Below are 20528 nucleotides of genomic sequence, written 5' to 3'. Positions count from 1 at the left end.
CATGTATCAAGGTGGAAAAGTTTGTTCTGAACATTCCAGATAAGTTGTTGCATATTCCGCTTTATCCAAAGGCTTCCTGACAGAGACCGGAAAAAGACAGGCCAGCATCATTCTCTCAACTGGGACAGAATCAGCCTTCCAGGTCACACAAATCAGAATAAAGGTCTGAATGTGCTTCTTAAATATTCTTTGTGAATCTCTTCGTTTTGCTTTTAATTGCATGGTCTTTATCAGTAAGATAAAGTTTTGCTCACTTAGCTTCTTGTAAACTTTAAAGTTTAGCCTGATTGTTAAAAAATGGGGAAAACAAGTTTGTATAACATATATTTCAAACAATAAAATATTAACAATAGGAATTAGGTTTTTTGAAGTAAGGAACCCATAATAATAATAATTTGTTTAAGAATTGAGATGGAAATGGGCTGGTCACATAGCAAGAAGAACTGATGGCAGGTGGACCAAGGCAGTCATAGAAGCGCTCTTAATAAAAAGCATCCACAAAAGAGACCTAAAACAATTGACGATATCAGCAAGTATTGTGGGCCCAATTGACAAAAGAAAGCTCAGGACCGAATAATTGAAAGCATGCAGAAGAGGCCTTCATCCTGCAGTGGATAGACAGTGGCTAAAATCATGAGAAGGAGGAGGATGAAATTAACAAGCAGTGAATATCTGTATCCTCTACTTATATGAATGAGTTAGATAATGCATCAAATCAATTTGAAAGTTGAGAAGAGTATTATTTACATAGAATAAGGTTATATGGAATTTATATGAGCTAATCTCAGAAGAGTCATTTAATTTTTCTCTTTTTGGTTTGTGCAACACTAAGCATCCTTTTTTTTACCTCACAGGTGCGGAGAGGAGCAATTGGAGCCCGATGCGGACTGGTATTTGCTTACAATTCCTCTTCAGATAAATTTCATGCAGATGAGCATTTCAAAAGATTTGAGAGCTATGACAAATGGAAATTAGAGGATTTCCGACACTTCCTAAAAACAAGGTAAAGCATTAAAATAAATGTGCTTCATTAACACATGTTAAGCTGCCTTTTACTAAGTTAGCCTATAAGTTTCTTTCATTGACAGCAACTCCCCAGGAGCTCAGTAGACAAAAGCCTTGCCTATCACTGCTCACTTGCTCTTTTTAACTGAAAAGACCAACAACGGACTCTGGGGCTTTCTATGCCGACTCTTTGACTTGGGATGTTTCCCTGAAAACGTCTGTTTACAACCACAATTTGAACCAGAATTTCCATTGCTTAAACAAGGTGATTGTTAGGCAAGTTATGCCTGATTTTTATGACTTTTTTTTTGTCATGATTGCTAAGTGAATCACTGTAATTGTTAAATGAATCACAAGGCTTCACTTGGTGAATCTGGCTTCCCCCATTGTCATCATTTGTTGGAAACTGGCTGAGAAATCTGCAAATAGTGATCACATGAACCCAGAATGCTGCAACCATGATAAATATGTGCTGGTTGCTAAGTGGCCAAATTTTAATCATGTGATTGTGGGGATGCTGCAGTCATCATAAATTCAAGGACCAGTTGTAAGTCACTTTTTTCAGTGCTCTTGTAACTTTGGTCACTAAACAGACAGATGTAAGTCGAGAACCTTATAATGTGAAAGGATCAGGACCTGTTTGAGTCTGTGGAGATTCTCAGTCATCCAGGTCATGGTTGTCCCAAAGGTGCTTTTTCAAGAGGCAACTGGACTTTCTGGGCTTTTTTCTTTGAAGATGTTTCGCTTCTCATCCAAGAAGCTTCTTCAGCTCTCATTCACCATCCAGTCAGAGCTGAAGAAACTTCTTGGATGAAAAGTGAAACGTCTTCAACGAAAAAAAACAGAAAGTCCAGTTGCCTCTTGAAAAAGCACCTTTGGGACAGAACCTGTTTGAATAATCCCAAAATGCTGGATATGGAAGAATGGATTTTAGTTATTACTGCAACTGAATATTAGAAAATTGTTGCTAACAGTAAAAGCAGTGTGACAGTGGAACCCATTACACAGAGAACTGGTGGGCTTTCACAGAATGTGTTAAGACAAAATAGAAATTAGTTGTAGATGATTTAGTTTGGATTTACGCACTGAGCAGGAGGTTGGGCATGCCTTGCTGTCATTAGCACAGTGATGCTTTTTGATTATTCAGCCAGTCTTTCCATTCCTTTGAATCTTCCCCAGAAAAAGATGTTCAGTACTGGGAACGCTTTATTGTAGCCCTCTGGAGGTAAGTTGTTATAAAGTATTATTTTCTTCTAATACTGCCTGTTTTTCAGAAGTAGCACTGTATGTGATGAACTTGGAGAGGAAGATCCTGTTGGATGGTTTGAAATGGAAGAGGAATGGGATGAAGTAGAAGTCAAAATGCAGCAGTGTAGAATATCTAAGGTAAAACAGACAGACCGTCTCTTTGTCTCTGGATATATACATGACATCTTTTCTCTGAAAGCTCAAGATAACTTGTGTGGGGATATTCCTTCATTTTTATCTCCACAACAGGAACTGGGCTGAGAGTGAGTAACTGGCCCAAAGAAGTCACCCGGTGCTTTCTTACAATTAAGGAAAGTACACTGTATCATATTGTCTCTCATTCTATCACATAACCAGACATAAAAGAGTAATCTATTACCTTATGGGTTAAGTGATGGTTCAATGAGTTGCATATAACTTCTTGGACTTATTAGCCAAACCAAAGGTCCTGGAGGTCAAGCAAACAGAAAAACATACTGGTTTGCATATTATTAAATATCTCCAATGTTACCTGTCCTACAGCAGGAAACTTAATCCTACTTTATATCAGGAAAGACTGACGTCTGGTATGATATACTGTGCTGTAGATAGAGAGTATTAATGTTTGGTCCTACCTTGAGGGAAGGGGAGAGCACAGAGATTGCCAGGCACATTCCAGGAAGAATTCTAGGAGCCCTGGTGGCGCAGCAGACTAAAGCACTGTTATTAACATCAGCTGCCTGCAATTACTGCAAGTTCAAATCTCACCAGGCTCAAGGTCGACTCAGCCTTCCATCCTTTCTAAGGTAGGTAAAATGAGGACCCAGATTGTGGGGACAATAAGCTGACTTTGTATAAAATATACAAAAGTATGAAGGCTATTGCTTAACGCATTGTAAGCCGCCCTGAGTCTCTGGAGAAGGGCGGCATATAAATCAAATAAAAAAAAAAAAAAGATCCTGCACCAGGTGTGATCTTGGCTTTCTGATTCAGATGATTTAATAAACAAACCACAGGATATGTGTCTGTCGTTAGCTACATCCATTGTCAGAAGGAGCCATTTGGGTCATTGCTTCAGTTCATTCCTTGTTCCTAGTTACGCCAAAATCCTGGCTAGCTTTGTCTATCCATATTAAATGAATGTGGTCTATATCTCAACTTTGTTGTTAGGCATTGCTAGGAAGGACTGCACTGAGATTGAGTCTTCAGTTGTGCTGAAATAGAAAGTAGAAACTGGAAGACTGGGTTGTAGTCCTTTCATAGATGTAAAAGCTGGCAGGATAGCTTTGGACCACTTTCTCTCTACCCAACCCACTTCACTAAGTTGTCATGGGAAAACTAAGAGGCAGAAGCATTTTCTACACCTTAATAAAGATAAGGTACTAATCTAATAAATACATGAATTATATATCAGGTTTAATGGTAGGTACATTAATTTGCTGTTAGATATCTCAGTCACATTGAGCTAAAGGCAGCATTGCAAACAGCAATACCATTCTGTGGTTGCTTTTTAATTTTTATCCCAATTTGGTGACTGTTATTCTGTGCAATTTGAACTGTTTATATTAGGGACTGTTGTATTGTTGCTGTTAAAAGACTAAATCTAAATATATTTGTTCATAACAAAGTATAGCTTTAAAGCAGAGGTGTAGTCTGGGGCAGAGGTGGGTTTCAGAAGGTTCTGACCAGTTCTGGAGAACCGGTAGTGGAAATTTTGAGTAGTTTGGAGAACTGGAAGTAAAAATTCTGACTGGCCCCGCCCCCATCTATTCTCTGCCTCCCAAGTCCCAGTGATTGGGAGGAAATGGGGATTTTGCAGTATCCTTCCCCTGGAGTGGGGTGGGAATGGAAATTTTACAGTATCCTTCCCCTGCCATGCCCTCCAAGCCACACCAACAGAACCAGTAGTAAAAATTTTTGAAACCCACCACTGGACTGGGGCCACAAATGTCCTATTAGCTTCTGTTATATTTGTCCTTGCCTCACATACATCGTGGGATGGTCCCATAGTTCAGCCTTTTTTGTTGTTTTTTCAGGGTTTTGGATAGCAATTTAAGGAGCAAAATGTATACCTTAATTATTGCAAAATTTTAACATACTTAAAGCCCTAATGATTGCCCTCCCTAAAATGGGTTCTTGCCTTCTTTTGCATTAAGTGCCTTGATCTAATAGTAATTGCACATTCCTGATCTAATGTAAAAAGTCACACACTACGTTAGATGCGTGCTAAACGCTGCAACAGGCATTGTGTTAAAGGCAGTACCCCCAACAGGAAAGAAGCTATTCTGTAATGACCTGAATCAAATATTTTCATTTTATGGATTCAGAACTCACATGTTGATGTTAAAACAACTGAAAATGTATTAAACAGCACAGCTAATTGTGTTTGTAAATCTTAGTGTGAAATGATATAGCCTTTTTTTCCCCCAATGAAAATTGTTTAGATTCATGATTGTTTTCTGTTTTTTTCTAGTACTTGATGATAAAGTTCTTATGCACCAGGCAAGAGAAAGCTGAACGGCTCGGAGTACAAGGCTTAAGTATCTTTGGTTATATCCGGTCAGCATCTGAAGAACCTAGTAGAAACAAAATCTGTAGGGAATGTGACAGACTAAATGGTGATACCGTTTGTGGGATGACTCTTCTTCTAAAAACTCTGTCCTTCATTCAACAACTTGCACAAGACTTGGTATGTGACATTCTGTTCATTGTAACTTCTGTAGAGTGTTTTGTAAAGACACATTGACAACAATTTTTAATAAGCTCATAAAAACAAAGGATCTTGTAAGAATGACAATATAAAATGATGCAAATTTTCAATAAAACCTGTTCTCTATGGAATTCAGATATGCAGAGGAATTATCAAAGAATTATCAAAGGAGCTTTGTGGTGGCGCAGTGGTCAGAATGCAGTGCTGCAGACTACTGTTGCTGCTTGCCAGCTGCCTGCAATTTGGTAGTTCAAATCTCACCAGGCTCAAGGTTGACTCAGCCTTCCATTCTTCTGAGGTTGGTAAAATGAGGACCCAGATTGTTGGGGGCAATATGCTAACTGTAAACCGCTTAGAGAGGGCTGTAAAGCACTGAAGCGGTGTATACCATATTTTTTGGACTATAAGACGCTCCAAAGTATAAGACGCACCTAGCTTTTGGAAAGGAAAACAAGGGGGGAAAATCTGCCTCTGGCTCCCAGCAATTTACCTCTTTACAGCAAACAGCCTGGTCAGCTTTAGCACAGCCTGATTTAGCACAAGCAGCTGATTGGCAGTTGCATTGGCCTGCCGGAATACCGGAATACTTTTAGCTGTTCCAGGCTATGGGGATTGCCACCGCCCGCTGCTGCCCATCGCTGCCACCGCCTATCGCTGCCTCCGTGTGCCCCATTTTTGGCCTCCATGCGCCCTGTTTTTGGCCTGTTCCAGGCAGTGGGGATCGCTGCCATCCCCGCTGCCTGGAATGGGCAAAAAACTGAACACGCGGAGGCTGAAAGCAGGGGGTGCGGAGGCGGCGATAGGTTGTAGCAGCGATGGGCGACGGGCAGTGGCGATCCCTGCAGCCTGGAACAGCTGATAGGCGCTATTCCGGGAGGCCGATCCAACCGTCAATCAGCTGCTTGTATTAAATCAGGCTGTGCTGAAGCTGACCAGGCTATTTGCTGCAAGGAGGTAAATTGCTGGGAGGCAGAGACCGAAGGGTAGGGGCTGGCGGGTGGGTGGGGCTTCGCCAACATTCACTGTATAAGATTCACAGACATTTCCACCCACTTTTGGGGGGGAAGTGTGTCTTATACATGGAAAAATACGGTAAGTCTAAATGCTATTCCTATTAACCAGAGTGAGATTGCACTCTCTTCAAAATGCAGATTTGCAATTTGAGGCATTTTTATTTGGCCAGTTGCATTTAAATCTCTGAGTTTCTCCCATCATAGTTGGGTGTGGCAGTGGTGTCTGGTTAGAAAGAGATGATCTAGAATGATAATGCAGCTCCTAATGACATCTAGATTCAATTATCCTAACATTTGAATATACTTCAAAAGTACTCAATAACTAGATGGTATAGCTTAGATAATGACACGTGCATAATTATATGACCCATTTCAGACTTTCGGATGTATTATGCAATTAGCTTTCAGGGATTGGATTCCATTTCAGCAAATAGCAGGTCACCAAGTACATGATGCAAAATCAGTTCCCGCTAATTCTATTTAAAAGCTGCGCTTTCTGTCCCAGCAAAATCTATTTCATATCAAATTCTTTTCCATTTTATTATTTAGTAATTCCTTTTTTAGGTTCAGAAGAAGGAAAGTGGTCAACGGTATAAATCATATCTGGACTTCACAGGCCTGGATTTAAAGCTTTTCTGGAATTTTTATAGTAAACTTCACCAAAAGTAAGTCCCTTTCAATTATACTAAACAAAAATCAGTGCAGTTAGTTGAATGTTGGATTATCATTATGGTGGTTATTAATAGTGAACAAAACCTTCAGCTTTGGTCTATTGTCAAATACGTGAGTAGAATCACAGTGTCCTGTTGGGTGTAACAAATCAGATTGGAAGACGTGAAATTGGTATGTTATAATAAATGATAAACCACATTTGCAATTATCAGCAGGCACAATGCTGTTGTTAAAAGGAAATCAATGTACAGTTGAGAAAAATAAAAATCTAAAGCAAGTATTGGATTTTCCAGAACTCTGTGTTACACAGGGCATTTATTAACTCCCACAAACAAGTTTTCTAAAGACTTTCTGCTGATTAGCATATAGGAAGTTACACAACATAAGGTTCTAGGCTTGGTTATGTTTAGGGAAAGCTTTTTAAACACTGAATTACTGTCTTAACCATCATTTCATGACAATTGTTTTGTGGCTTCTCCTTGTAGCCCAAGAGAAGAATGCATTGATGCCCAGGCCGTGCTCTTACAGCTTCTTCAGAGTTGTTTCTCAATGCTTACATCCGATCCCAAGGCTGCAAAGACTGAGAAAGCTGCTCAGAAAACAACACTTGACAGTACGGAAGCAGCAGAGGAACTTTATAAACATTTGTGTGAAGGTAATTCTTCTCATGTTTCATTGCAATCCATGGATTCAATGTAGTTGCAACTTCTTCCTTTAATATTATAATATGAGGCATTTATAGAGCAGGTTGGCTGGCAATTCTTTGAGGAGTTGTGGGAAAGGGAATGCACTTGCTATGAAATTCCTGGGAACAAGGATTTCATACTGATCTTTGATTCCATGACCGATACCTAATCTCAGATCCCAAGGTGACTGGCACTTGGAGTTGAGTTTACTTTCTGTTTAGGGAAGGAGGAAAACTACTGTATTTTTTGGAGTAAAAGACGCTCCAGACTATATGACGCACCTACCTTTTTTGGGGAGGGAAACAAGAAAAAAAAAATCTGCCTCTGCCTCCCAGCAATTTTCCTCCTTGCAGCAAACAGCCTGCTTTAGTTTCATTTTCATTTTCATCACAGCCTGATTAGCACAAGAGGGGGAAAAAAAATCTGCCTCCCAGCAATTTGCCTCCTTGCAGCAAACAGTGGAGGCCCACGCAGCAATAGGCAATGGCAGTCCCTGCAGCCTGAAACAGCTGAGGGTTGGGAAGCCGATCCAACCGACAATGAACTGCTTGTGCTAATCAGGCTATGTTGAAGCTGAAATGGGCTGTTTGCTGCAAGGAGGTAAATTGCTGGGAGGCAGAGGCCAAAAGGTGAGGGCCGAGAGGTGGGTGGGGCTACATTCGGTGTATAAGACGCACCCAAATTTTCACCCTCTTAGGGGGAAAAACATGTGTCTTATACTCTGAAAAATACGGTAACTGTACCTGAAGTTCACCCATTTATAGTCTCCCTTTTAGCTTTTTATTGTGGTCAGTTCCTTCTTAACTGACAGAATTTTAAAAAAGCAGGACTTTGTTCATAAGAATATCTGTTAATCTTTATTTGAATTTCAATTTAATCTCCTATTTGCTGGAGCCCAACCCTCATTTCATCCAGGTTGAATCCTCAGCCACTTCATAGTAGCTGATTTCTTCTGGGGTGGGAGTTGTCATAGCGTCTTCCAGCCTTTTGCAGATATCACAAATTGGTACAGCTGCTGAAATTGTTGCATACAAATTGTGGACTGTAATTTATCCTCCCAAAACAAAGATACCCTTAATTGGTATCATCTTGATGGGTCTTAAAGAAAAGAGGAAATACAGATAGTCCTTGATTTACAACAGTTTGTTTAGTAACTGTTCGAAGTTACAACGGCACTGAAAAAAGTGATTTATGACCGTTTTTCACACTCATGACCCTTGTAGCGTCCCCATGGTCACGTGATCAAAATTCAAACATTTGGCATCTGGCTCATATTTATGACGGTTGTAATATCCCAGGATCACGCTATCCCCTTTTGCAATCTTCTGACAAGCAAAAGTCCATGGGGAAATCCAGATTCACTTATCTACTGTATGTTACTAACTTAACAACTTCAGTGATTCGCTTAACAACCGTGGCAAGAAAGGTTTTAAAGTGAGGCAAAACTCACTGAGCAACTATTTCGATTAGCGACAGAAAGTTTGGGCTCAATGATGGTCGTAAGCTGAGGAGTATCTATATGAGATTAGATTACAATAGAAGTTAGAATAGAAACAGCAGGAAAAAGAATTAGAATTCAAAATGGTTTATTAGGTCAGCATATTTTTATCTTTTTTAACACACAGTTGTTAACAGTGACAGTGAGTCCACACCGCTGAAGACTTTGAAGCAGGAAGTGACTAACACATTACTCAATGGAGCAGCCATCTTTTTCCCCCATAGACATATCAGGCGGGAGCAGCTCTTTGCAATGCTGGTATGTTGTATGGATCAGTGAAATGTAGCTTTTGTTGTATCTGTTACATAAAACTACTTTTTAAGATTAAATTCTTTAGATACATGCATCTTCTGTCCAATCTACCTCAACCTTCCTACCAGCAACATATTTTTATTGGTTGTAATTTTTATTAACTCTTTTATCTTGTACATGTTCATTGTAAATAACACTATCTAGTTAAGTAGATTCCATCACTGCCATTTTGCATCTACCCAACAATCCTCTGAGGCTTATTTTTTCTGTTGCCAAAAGTGTATGTTTGAGAGATTTATTTTTTAAAAAGCCTTTTCTATTCTACAGAATAATATTACAGAGCAGAAACACAAGCCATCTGTGCAACTTACTTTCAAGTCACTTTGTGCTTATTTTAGGTAAGCAAGCTAATCTTTGCATTTCTTGACTGAATTATCTCATTGGCATTTTTTTTTAACATTTTCAAATTGGCATTTTGTGGTATGAACCTGCAGATATCAGAATGAGATTGCTAGTTCAGGAAACAAAAAAAAAAAAAAAGGTTTATATAGGAACTTCATATGAATTACGGTACTTAAAAAGATAAACTGTGGCCATAAGGATTGAAAAACACATGACTCTATTTTAGAACCTGCAGCCATTCATATGTTTGTTTTATTTTTTGTTTGTTTCTATCCCACCTTTATTATTTTTACAAATGACTCAAGGTGGCAAATATATTCAGCATACTTTCCTACTCCTATTGTCCCTACAACAACAAACCTATGAGGTAGGTTGGGTTGAGAGAGAATGACTAGCCCAAGGTCACTCAGCTGGCTTTCATGGCTAAGGCGAGACTTGAACTCACATTCTCTTATTTTCTAGTTTAGTGTGATAACCACTAGACCAAATTGGTTGAATGATAGGTCCTAGCACCCATTTTTATTGCTCATACTGGCTGTAATGGCTGACATTGAATTCTGCATTATCTGGAGCAGTTTTTCTCAACGGTGGCAATTTCCAGGTGTGTGCACTTCAACCCCCAGAATTCCACAGCCAGCATGACCATTGATAAGAATTCTTGCCGTTGAAATACATATGCCTGGAAGTGGCCATGGTTGGGGAACACTGATCTAAAGATTAACCAGTTGCCAATTCCAATTGTTTAAAAATGGATGTTCTAGAGCAGGGGTGTCAAACTAAAGGCCTGGGGGCCGAATCCATCCTGCAGGGTACTTAGATCTGGTCCATGGGGCCGCCCTGGAAACAACGAAGGACCGGCTCGTGGTGCTTCTGCCAACAAAAACAGGCTCCAGAGCTCTGTTTTCGACTGCCACAGCATACAGCCCTCTCAAGCTCCGTTTTCACTGGCAGAGGGTTGCAGGAGGCCGTGGCAGGAGAAAATGGAGCTTGGAAGCCTGTTTTCTCTGGCAGAGCGCTCGGGCCACCACAGCCTCCCCTCCCCCTCGAATGACATCGAGCTGGTCACACCCACCCTGGTCACGTGCCCCTCCCCTCAGCTCCTGAGGGCAAACACAACCTTTATGCAGCCCTCAATGAAATCAAGTTTGGCACCCCTGTTCTAGAGTATTAGGTAATTAACAATATATTATTATGGAAATGTTCTTTGTCAGTGATCAGGATCCAGGTGGACTTCTGCTGTTACCAGATAAAGGAACTTCTGCAGATGTTGATGTTACTCAGGTGCTAACAGTGATGAAGACCCTCCTGATGGTGATGTCAAAAGAGGTTGTAGTTTTTAAAAATGTTATTTTCTATATAGAAGTGATAATTTATATATACACATTATTTCTGGGAAGTCTGTGAAAGCTACTTCTGACAATATGTTCCAATAGTTGCAGAACAGGTGTATCAGGGTTTTTTTTCCAATAAATACTCTTGAGGTGACAATATAGATTGAATTTGCAGAAAATTACTGGCACATTTAATTACCAATAGAACTGGGTTTTTGTTAGTCATAAAACTAAAGCTGAACAGAAACTTTGTATGTGTTTAGTAATAAGCTCTGCTTGATATAGTAGCATTATTTTACACTATTTTTAAATTAAACCATCTATTGTAGATTGTGAAGTAATGGTGAAGTAAGGATGCCTAATTTTTCTGGGTGAAGTTTCACGTTTGACATTTGAGATCTGCATTAAGCATTGCCCTTCCCAAAATAGGAGAAAGAACCAGCAGAAAACTGATTTGGTTTCATTTAAAATTATATTTAATTATAATTACACATATTTGAAAGAACTATGACCAAGTTGAAATGGTAGATAGCCAGAAAACTGCTTTCATTTTGATTTCTGATTGGACATCAAGTTAAACTTAATGATTCAATGCTGCTTCATAGATTTTTATTTAAAAAAAAAACCAAATAGCCATTTCCAGACTACTTATATGATGTTATCTCACCCACTTTATGATCCTCGATCCCTTCATCTCGTCAGGTTTGGCTGTTGACTGCCAAAAGATTGTCTACCCTGCTTAATTATTCTTGATGTCACACTTAGACTTAAAATGGACGTTGTCTTACCTGAACGTCCCTTTTGCGTAGCAGAGGGTCCAGCAGTCATTACAGGGTTAACTTGTAGTTCCGGTGATGACTGAGTCTGCAATTTGTGAAGCTCCTCCCACATCCACTGGCTTCCCAGATTTCTGACGAGGGAGATTCTGCAGACCGAATAGCTGAGCTGGGAAAACCACAACAAAGAACAGAAAGAACCCCCACCACCACCACCACGAAACATGAAGAAGAAGAAGGAGGAGGAGGAGGAGGAGGAGGATGGGGTGGGAATGACTGCTGGACCCTCTGCTACGCAGAAGGGACGTTCAGGTAAGACAACGTCCATTCTACTATAGCGAGGGTCCAGCAGTCATTACAGGGACATGCCAAAGCAGAACCTCTATTGGGGGGGACTACCAGTCTGAAAGAGAATCCCCTTGAAGCACCTGCTGCAAAACTCGGCGGCCAAAGGCCGCCTCCGCAGAAGCGTATACATCCAACTTATAGTGACGAATAAATGGAGAAGGGGAAGACCATGTGGCTGCCCGGCAAATATCCTCCAGGGATGCCTGAGTGGCCCAGGCTGCGGGCGTGGCAGCACTATGAGTGGAATGAGCAGTGATCCGGGAAGGCACTGGCAATGCTTGAGCCTCGTAAGCAGAGGTAATAATGGCCCTAAGCCACCGACCCAGGATGGGAGAGGAAACCCTCAGACCCATAGAGGAAGGTAGGAAAGAAACGAGACTCTCTGAACGCCTGAACGAAGAAGTCCTCCTAAGGTAAATCTTGAGGGCTCTACGAACATCCAGAGTGTGCCAGGTCCATTCCCTATGATGAGAAGGGGAGGGACAGAAGTTGGGAAGGATGAGTTCCGAAGCTCTATGGAACGGGGAATTAACCTTAGGGATGAAGGAAGGATCTAATCGGAGAACCACTCGGTCCGAATGGAAGATGCAAAGGTCCGAATGAGAAGAGAGAGCTGCCAATTCAGAGATCCTGCGAGCCGAGGTTATGGCAACCAGGAAAACCATCTTATAAGAAAGAAACCGTAAACCCACCCGCCTCAAAGGCTCAAAGGGAGGACGGGTGAGGGCAGAAAGATCTTTGGGGAGATTCCAGGTAGGGTATCTGTGTAAAGTAGGAGGGCGAAGTTTAGAGGCCGCCCTGAGGAATTGCCTGATGAGTGGACGTCTGGAAAGGGGCAGGGAAGACCCACAAGACAAAATCGAGGCAAGGGCAGACACCTGTCTGTGCAGGGTGCTAGGAGCCAAACCTGAAGATAACCCAACTTGAAGGAACCCCAGGACCTGCTCTTCTGAGGCATCTAAAGCGACCAGGCCAGAGCGAGAGCACCAACGGCAGAAGGACAGCCAGGTGGAGTTGTAAATGCGGTTCGTGGAAGCCCAATGAGATGCCTGAAGGGTAGTTATGATGTCAGTCAAGAGACCTCAACTGCGGAAGATTTGCCGCTCAACCTCCATGTGGTTAGTTGAAGCCACTCGATGTCTGGATGTAGAAGGTCTCCTTGACTGAGAGCTCTCTTGTCTTGAGGAAGACGCCAAGGAGGAGCCACCGACAGAGCCACCAGGTCCGTGAACCAAGGACGGCGAGGTCAATGGGGGGCGATGATGATCAGCTCGGCCTCCTCGACGAGAAGCTTCCGGATGACCTTGGGAAGAATCGCCAACGGTGGAAAGGTGTACAGAAGCCCCGGTAGCCAGGGACTCTGAAGGGCGTCTACTGCTTCTACCCCCTGGTCTGGAAACCACGAGAAGAACCTGCTCGTCTTATGATTCTTGCTGGAGGCGAACAGGTCGTCAGCTGGAGCCCCGAACCGTCGGGAGATCTGGCAGAAGATGGCTGGTTGAAGACGCCACTCGCCCTGGTCCACTGTGGCCCTGCTGAGAAGATCTGCTCGCACATTCGCTGCTCCAGAGATGTGGGTGGCTCCGATGGATTCCAGGTGTTTCTCTGACCATAGGCCCAGCAGGTCGGACTCCTCCATCAGACGTTATGACTGTGTTCCCCCTAAGCGATTCACGTGGGCCTTCGCTGCTACGTTGTCTGTCCTGACTAGAACGTGACAGCCCTCCAGCTGGTCCTGGAATGCCCTCAGAGCTAAGTGGATGGCTCTGAGCTCCAACCAATTGATACCGTTGGATAGATCGGCCTGGCTCCAGCGGCCCTGAGCAAAGAGGTTCCCCAAGTGTGCATCCCAGCCAAAGAGACTGGCATCGGTGGTCAGGACCACCAGAAGAGGTTCCCTGAAAAAAATGTCCCTTGGATAGGGCCGGAGACACCCACCAGGTTAGAGAAAGAAGAACTTTGGGTGATAGCTGAACTAGGGTGTCGGAAGAACTCATGAGGGACCATTGAAAAGGTAGGAGGAACCACTGCAGAGCCCTGCAATGGAGACGGGCCCAAGGGACGATCCCTATACAAGACACCATCTTCCCGAGAAGCTGCGACAGCTGACGCACTGGAACTGGCTGTCCTAGAGAGACCTGCCCCACCAGGGACCGCAAACTGATCAGACGCTCTTGTGACAGATAAACCTTGCCCTGGATGGAATCTATTATGGCCCCCAGATGTTGAATACAAGTCGTCGGTACCAGGTGGCTCTTGGCCTCGTTGATCGAGAAACCGTGACTTTTCAGGACCTGAATGGTGGTGAGCAGGTCCTGATGCGCTAACTTCTCTGAGCCGGACTGGATCAATAGATCGTCCAGGTAAAACTCGATCCGAATGGGAACCGCTCGAAGGAAGACTGCTAGCGCTGCCATCAATTTGGTGAACACTCGGGGAGCCAAGGAGAGTCCAAATGGAAGAGCCCGGTACTGGTAATGACGAGACGCCAGACAAAAGCGAAGAAATTTGCGATGGGCCAAACAGATGGGAACGTGAAGATACACCTCCGTCAGATCGATAGACGTGAGGATGTCTCCCTCCCTGATGGATTCTAGGATGGATTGAAGAGATTGCATTTTGAACCAACGGTAGATTATGCGACGGTTCAGGGACTTCAGGTCGAGAATGGCCTCCAACCCCCCGATGACTTCTGGACGAGGAACAGGCGGGAGTAGAACCCCTGTCCTCTTTGGTCTACTGGAACTGGTTCGATGGCCCGGATTTGAAGGAGGTGTGCCACCGCCTCCTCCAGTAGAAGCCGTTGAGACCTGTTCCGCGAAAGAGGGACCCGGAGGAATCTTGTGGGGGCGGAGTGGATAGAAATTCTAAAGATAGTCCCTGGGAGACCGTCCCCCTGACCCAGGCATCCGAGGTCGATGCCTCCCACTGGCTGGCAAAGAGCGCCAGGCGGCCTCCTATGGGAGGGTTGGGCAAAGAGTCAGCGAAACCTGCAGGAAGAACGACCCCTCCCCCCTCTGAAAGATTTGCGACCTTGGCCGCGGAATCCAGGACCCGATTGTCTGTGCTGGGATCTGTCTTGCCTGATAGATTGAAATCTCTGGGACCTGGAGGAAGGAAAACTCAAGGGGGGGTTCCGAAAGGGCCGAAAGGAAGAATGGGAAGGACGACCTTCTGACCTTCGGGACAAGCTAGGCAGGACCTTCCTCTTATCCTTGGATTCGATAAGCAAGGCCTCAAGAGGACGACCAAAGAGAAGGTTCCCCGAATATGGGGAAGATGCCAAACGCCACTTATTCTTAGTATCAGCCTGCCATTGGTGAAGCCAAAGGAGGCGGCGAGAAGTGATGCTGGAACCAATGGATTTAGCTGCAAATCTGGAGGCGTTAGGAGTGGCATCTGCAGAATACTCCAGAGCCACTATAATTTTATTGATATCCTGGTGAGCCCTAGTATCAGACAAAGGTAAGCGACCCTGCAGTTGTCTAACCCACATAAGGGTAGCCCTGTTAAAGAAAGAGGCTGCCGAAGAAGCCCGAACGGCCTATGGTGCAGCTTGGTCAGCCTTAGTCAGGGAGTGCTCTAGACGCTCGTCTTCAGGACGGAGACCTTCCTACGGAGGGCCTGTGAGCACTGAAGAATTAGATAGAGCCACAATAGGAGGATCCACTGTTGGAACCTGCAAAATTGAAGAGATGATAGAATCCAGATTATAAATGCGTCTGTCCACCGAACTAGGATTAGGCCCAGAAACTGGGGCTGACCATTGTCTAGTAATAACATCCTTAAACATCTTGGGACCTGGGATTTCCTCCGATTCCAGAGGAAACAGTTCCTCAAATAGGGAAGTGGAGGCCCCTGCTTCCACCCCCGAAGAGTCAGGCTTCTGTGAAGGGAGACCCAGGCTAGTGGTTAATTTAGCCTTGTGGAGAAGGGATCTGAAAACCTGAGGTTTAAATAACCCAACGAATGAAGGTTGATCAGGAGAAAGATCTTCATCATCAGATAAACCAGGCTCATCTAACTCCTCCCCCGCAGCAGACCCCTGACCGGCATAGGTTCCAGAAAAATCCTGCTCTTGTGCCTGTTCAAGGTCGTCAGAACCCTGAGCGAGTGAAGCCCCATGAGTCCTGGCCTGTTCTGAAACCCAAGATCCAGTTCTGCGTTGCATTTCTGCAGCAATGCCCCGCTGCACAGCTGCTTGAATAAGGGCTGCTAAATCAAGAGGTTGGCTAGGAACCATCCCAGAAGGAGGAAGAGAAGTCTCTCCCTGGGTGGCAATAGGTTCAGGAGGAGACTGAACTGGCTCCTGTTGAGGAGTTAAAACTGGAGCCTGAGGGGCCACCTGAGGGGAAGCTATAACCTGAACCACAGGAAAAATATGGGGAGGTGGAGGAGAATGCTGAACAGCCCCAAAAAGAGCACTAGCCTTAGCTTGAGAAGGAGGAAATGTGCTCACATCTGGAGACCAGGAAGCCATTGCAGGCTGATCAGGAGAAGCAATGGGCTCCACAGCAGAAGCCTCCATGGCCTGAGACTGGAGAAACTCCTCTCTAGTGACCTGCTGAACCGCTTTCTCAACTGCCCCTTCCAGGGACTTATGTCTTTGAGCCTCCACCCTTTCGCTAGATCGAGACCCTTTCTGAGCAGGCTGGGCTTTGGAAGCAGAAACCTTGCTCCTTTTAGAATGTCCCGAATCCGAACGGGTAGATGAGGAAATTGAGGGCTGAGATGGAGCTGGTCTCTTAGAAGGGCGAGAGGGAGGCTTGGAAGCCATAGAAAGGCTTGGCTTGAAGCGGCTGGAAAGAGGTTAAATTCCTGTGCCGGCACTCAGTGGAGTATAGACCAAAATGGCCGCTCCCACAAAGGAAAACAAAATGGCCGCCACCACAAAGGAAAACAAAATGGCCACCGCCACAAGGGAAACAAAATGACCGCTGCCACAAGGAAAACCAAAATGGCCACCGCCACAAAAAACTACTAAAACTCCACAAGGCAAGGCTCCTTTAAAGGTGGGGGGGGGAAAACGCCCAAAAAACCTCCGAAGCGAGCCAGAACAGGCTTACCAAGTTCCAGTGCTGCCTGCAAAGACCTCTGGAGAAGCCTCACCCGGACCGCTGATTCTCCAGGCCTGCTGAGTTCAAAGTAAGCCACAGCCAGCAAGCGTATGGAGCAACACCCCAGGGACGCCAAATTGGGTCTGCCAGCCTGCAGACCCACCGCAGTAAAAGCGGTCCTCAGCGGAATGGGTGTGAGCCTGTCTCGCTGGAGAAAGCAGAGCTCAACCAGGTCCCTGGGAGCTCTGCAATCCTGCAAAGAAGTAAAGAAACTAACTACCAAAAGGAATTATTATCTAAATTAAAGAATAATTTCCCAGCTCAGCCAAAATAGGTCTAACCAGAACGACTGAGTCTGAGATCTGGGAAGCCAGTGGATGTGGGAGGAGCTTCACAAATTGCAGACTCAGTCATCACCGGAACTCCAGGTTAACCCTGTAATGACTGCTGGACCCTCACTATAGTAGAAAGTACAGTTTCTGTTATGTTAATGCAGTGAAAAATAATAAATGGGGGAAAATGTGATGTTGAATACCCATTCCTCCAGTTAGTTAGTTAGTTCTAATTCAGGAGTGGCAGCTCACAGTTAATATCCCCTAAGACTTAATTTGCACCTGGCATACTTTTTGAGAAAATGGGACTGAAATTTTTGGATACAGATTTCTTGTGGGGGACCTTAAGGGATTGAAATTATATCCCTTAAAAACCCTGGAACCCTTCCCCAAATCTATCTGAGAGGTGCTAATTTTGAGGCAAGGATTAAAAGGCAGGCAATATTAAAGCACTGGTTGTGTTTCTTAAATTCTCTAAAACCCCAGGAAGCAGGGGAAAGTATCTGAAAAGTATCTATCTGCTCATTGGTTCCATACCTCTTCTGGTCCCCAAGTAGAAAATGTGATCCCGCTTAGGCCAAGAAAAGGGTGTGTATTTTATTCTAGTTGCTTCATTTTTAGTTTTGATTTCTAACAGCTTTGAACTTAACTGATTTTTCCCCAGTGTGAAATGTTGATGAAGGACATTGTCTTGCAAGATACTGGCCCTGTTCTCTCATCCTTATTCTGGTCAGTACAGGGTAGCCTCCTGTCTTGGTGTTACTTGCAACTTAAAGGCAGTGATGCAGCATCTAAACGTCTTGCCAAAGAAATCCTTACAAAATGTGAGTAATGTATCTGAGGTAATAATCATAAGTACTCACCAACAATTTTACGATGTATGTGTCAGTCTGTTTGAAAATGAAAAGAGATGTAATCCAATATAGTTAGTGGGCACCCAGTGACAGAATCTTGTTGCTGATATTTCCTTTAACTGTTGCCTTGTGCTCTTTTTTTTTGTCTAGATGTGCAACAGTTCCTATCAAATATTAAGATGATTTTAGAGTCTCTCCTATCTCAATACGGTGTGAAAACCACTGTGGAAAAATTAAGCAACTCTGTTTTTGCCATGGTAGTCCGTCAGATGGTGAGTAGCTGAATGAGTTCCTATAGCAGTTGCCTTTTTTTAGTTTGGTGCCTCTTTTTGTAAGTGTTAACATCAGATGCGTTGTCTATTCCCTAGATGATCTTTCTGCAGGATTTCTGCATTTTAGACATCCCCCATGGGAGCCTCCTGCAGGATGTTGGCACATTGACAAAATTATTGAATGATCTGTCTGCAGAGTCTGAAAATTGTCCAAATAAGGTAACCTGACAGAAAAAAAATTACAAATGTTTAACAATATTTCATTTTTTGATTAAATACTGGGACTGTAATACTAACACTGTGGATAAGAAGTCATAGTGAAGCTCTTAAGTAGATTGCAGGCATCTGGGTACTTAGGAAATTCTTATCTTCATTTGGAACACATTCTTCTGGTATCTCAGCTTTTTGGTTACCTGTTCCATTCCAGGATCTGTTGTAAAATGCTGATAGGCTGTTAAAAGATATTAAGACCAGGATAATATATGGAGTACATTCCTGGGAGTTCAGAGACATAACCTGAGATTCTGGGACGAAGTGTGAAGTAGTCACTCATATGTTAAATAAGGAGTGACAGACCCAGTTTCTAGTTTATTCTGAATCATAGAATCTCCTGGGGCCCATCAGGTTTTTTTTCCAGTTCAACCTACCTCATGCTAATATTATAATGGGAAAAAATAGGAAGAGTGAGCACTTTGTAAATTTTACCAAACTCTGAATGAAAAGATAAGTATCCAAAAAATAAGTGTCTATTGTAGCTGGAGTAGCACTGAGAACTCTGTTTTTATTCAGTCATTAAATGAGTCTTAGCTCTACTGCTCTATTTTTACAACTATGGTACTTGTGGCTGATATTTCTCTGTCCTGCTTAAAGCATGTGTCAAAATCTGTAAAACATCACAGAGGCTTCACTTGAATTACAGATTTCTAGGCTCTGACATATGAAAATGTGTTGTTAATCAGCTTAGGAAAATCCAATTTTGAAAGTCAGATACAGCTTTTAAATTAGAGAAACAGATCCCTGAGTGATCAGGCCCATAACTATCAGACAAATCAGGATCTAAAGTGAGGGTCTGGATTAATTTTCCGTGTGCCCATTGCATAAGTAGTCACAATTGTTTTCTAGAGAAAGCTTCAGAGAGTTAACTAATACCTGCTCCTCCTTTGTGGTTTTATTTGTGTCAGATGGGTATAGAAAGCTGGCAGCAGGAGCAGCCAGTGGTACTACGAACATGGACAACAGAATCTCCCCATAACTATGATAACAACTGCCATGATGTTACTGTCTTCCTGTGCCCAGGAGCAACTTCCTTCGAAGTTGAATTTGACGAAAGATGTGAAACAGAGAGGAGGCAAGTTGATCAATCCTGTATTAACATTTTTTGATTGTCATTTCCTTTTGGCCTTATTAGCTGCATTCTTGAAGCTACTGGAAAAAAGAGATGGTTCTTAGATTGTTTAGGTAAGACCAGTTCTAGGACTCTGCTTCATCAAGAGTCAGAAATTTTAAATCTAGAACCAAATGTAAGAAGACAAATGGACGGTTTTGAACAATAACATTTGCCTCACACGTTATAACTTCTCCCATATATTGTGGTAGTCAGTTTCTTGTAGGGATTGCAGTTTATTGCATCCAAATGGTAACTTACCTGTAATAGTAAGTGACATCTTCAATTTAATCTAGTTAAAAACTGTGGGATATTGACTAGGGTGCTTGTAGAGGGCAGAGGCAATGGCCTTGAAGAACAGGAGGAAGAGCTGCTACCAGGCAATGTCTATAGAGGTTCTCAATCGTCTAAGTCATGGTTGTCCCAAAGGTGATTTTTCAAAAGGCAATTGGGCTTTCTTGGTTTTTTCCTTGAAAACGTTTCTCTTTTCCTCCAAGAAGCGAAATGTTTTCAAGGAAAAAAAAAACAAAGTCCAGTTGCTTTTGAAAAGCATCTTTGGGACTACAAGGCAATGGTCAAATAAAAGAGGCCTGAGCTCAGACCAGGAATAAAACATGACGAAACATCTCCGATCACTTCCTAATTTGTAAAAAACAAAACCCAGAACTTACTTGGCAACTTTTCAGCAACATTCTTGGGGAGAGTAGGC

At 43.2% G+C, this 20528-nt stretch overlaps 1 protein-coding gene across 1 annotated transcript in view; it reads left to right on the top strand.

The window, feature by feature from the left end:
* ZZEF1 (zinc finger ZZ-type and EF-hand domain containing 1) overlaps positions 1-20528 on the top strand; it is a 78894-nt gene that overhangs the window by 20704 nt on the left and 37662 nt on the right. The window contains exons 10-22 of the mRNA XM_070932096.1: positions 72-163; positions 855-1003; positions 2280-2391; positions 4706-4921; positions 6520-6620; positions 7113-7282; positions 8939-9069; positions 9391-9461; positions 10677-10791; positions 17974-18133; positions 18314-18435; positions 18532-18654; positions 19617-19783. Coding sequence (XP_070788197.1) covers positions 72-163; positions 855-1003; positions 2280-2391; positions 4706-4921; positions 6520-6620; positions 7113-7282; positions 8939-9069; positions 9391-9461; positions 10677-10791; positions 17974-18133; positions 18314-18435; positions 18532-18654; positions 19617-19783 — 1729 coding nt within the window. The remainder of the gene's footprint in view (positions 1-71; positions 164-854; positions 1004-2279; positions 2392-4705; positions 4922-6519; positions 6621-7112; positions 7283-8938; positions 9070-9390; positions 9462-10676; positions 10792-17973; positions 18134-18313; positions 18436-18531; positions 18655-19616; positions 19784-20528) is intronic.

The sequence above is a fragment of the Pituophis catenifer genome, unplaced genomic scaffold (genome assembly GCF_029215685.1).
Source record: "Pituophis catenifer annectens isolate HBS135680 unplaced genomic scaffold, rPitCat1.0.hap2 SCAF_1, whole genome shotgun sequence".
Taxonomy (NCBI): Eukaryota; Metazoa; Chordata; class Lepidosauria; order Squamata; family Colubridae; genus Pituophis; species Pituophis catenifer.
Note: the sequence above shows the minus strand (reverse complement) of the source record. Positions and strands in the feature narration are given on the sequence as shown.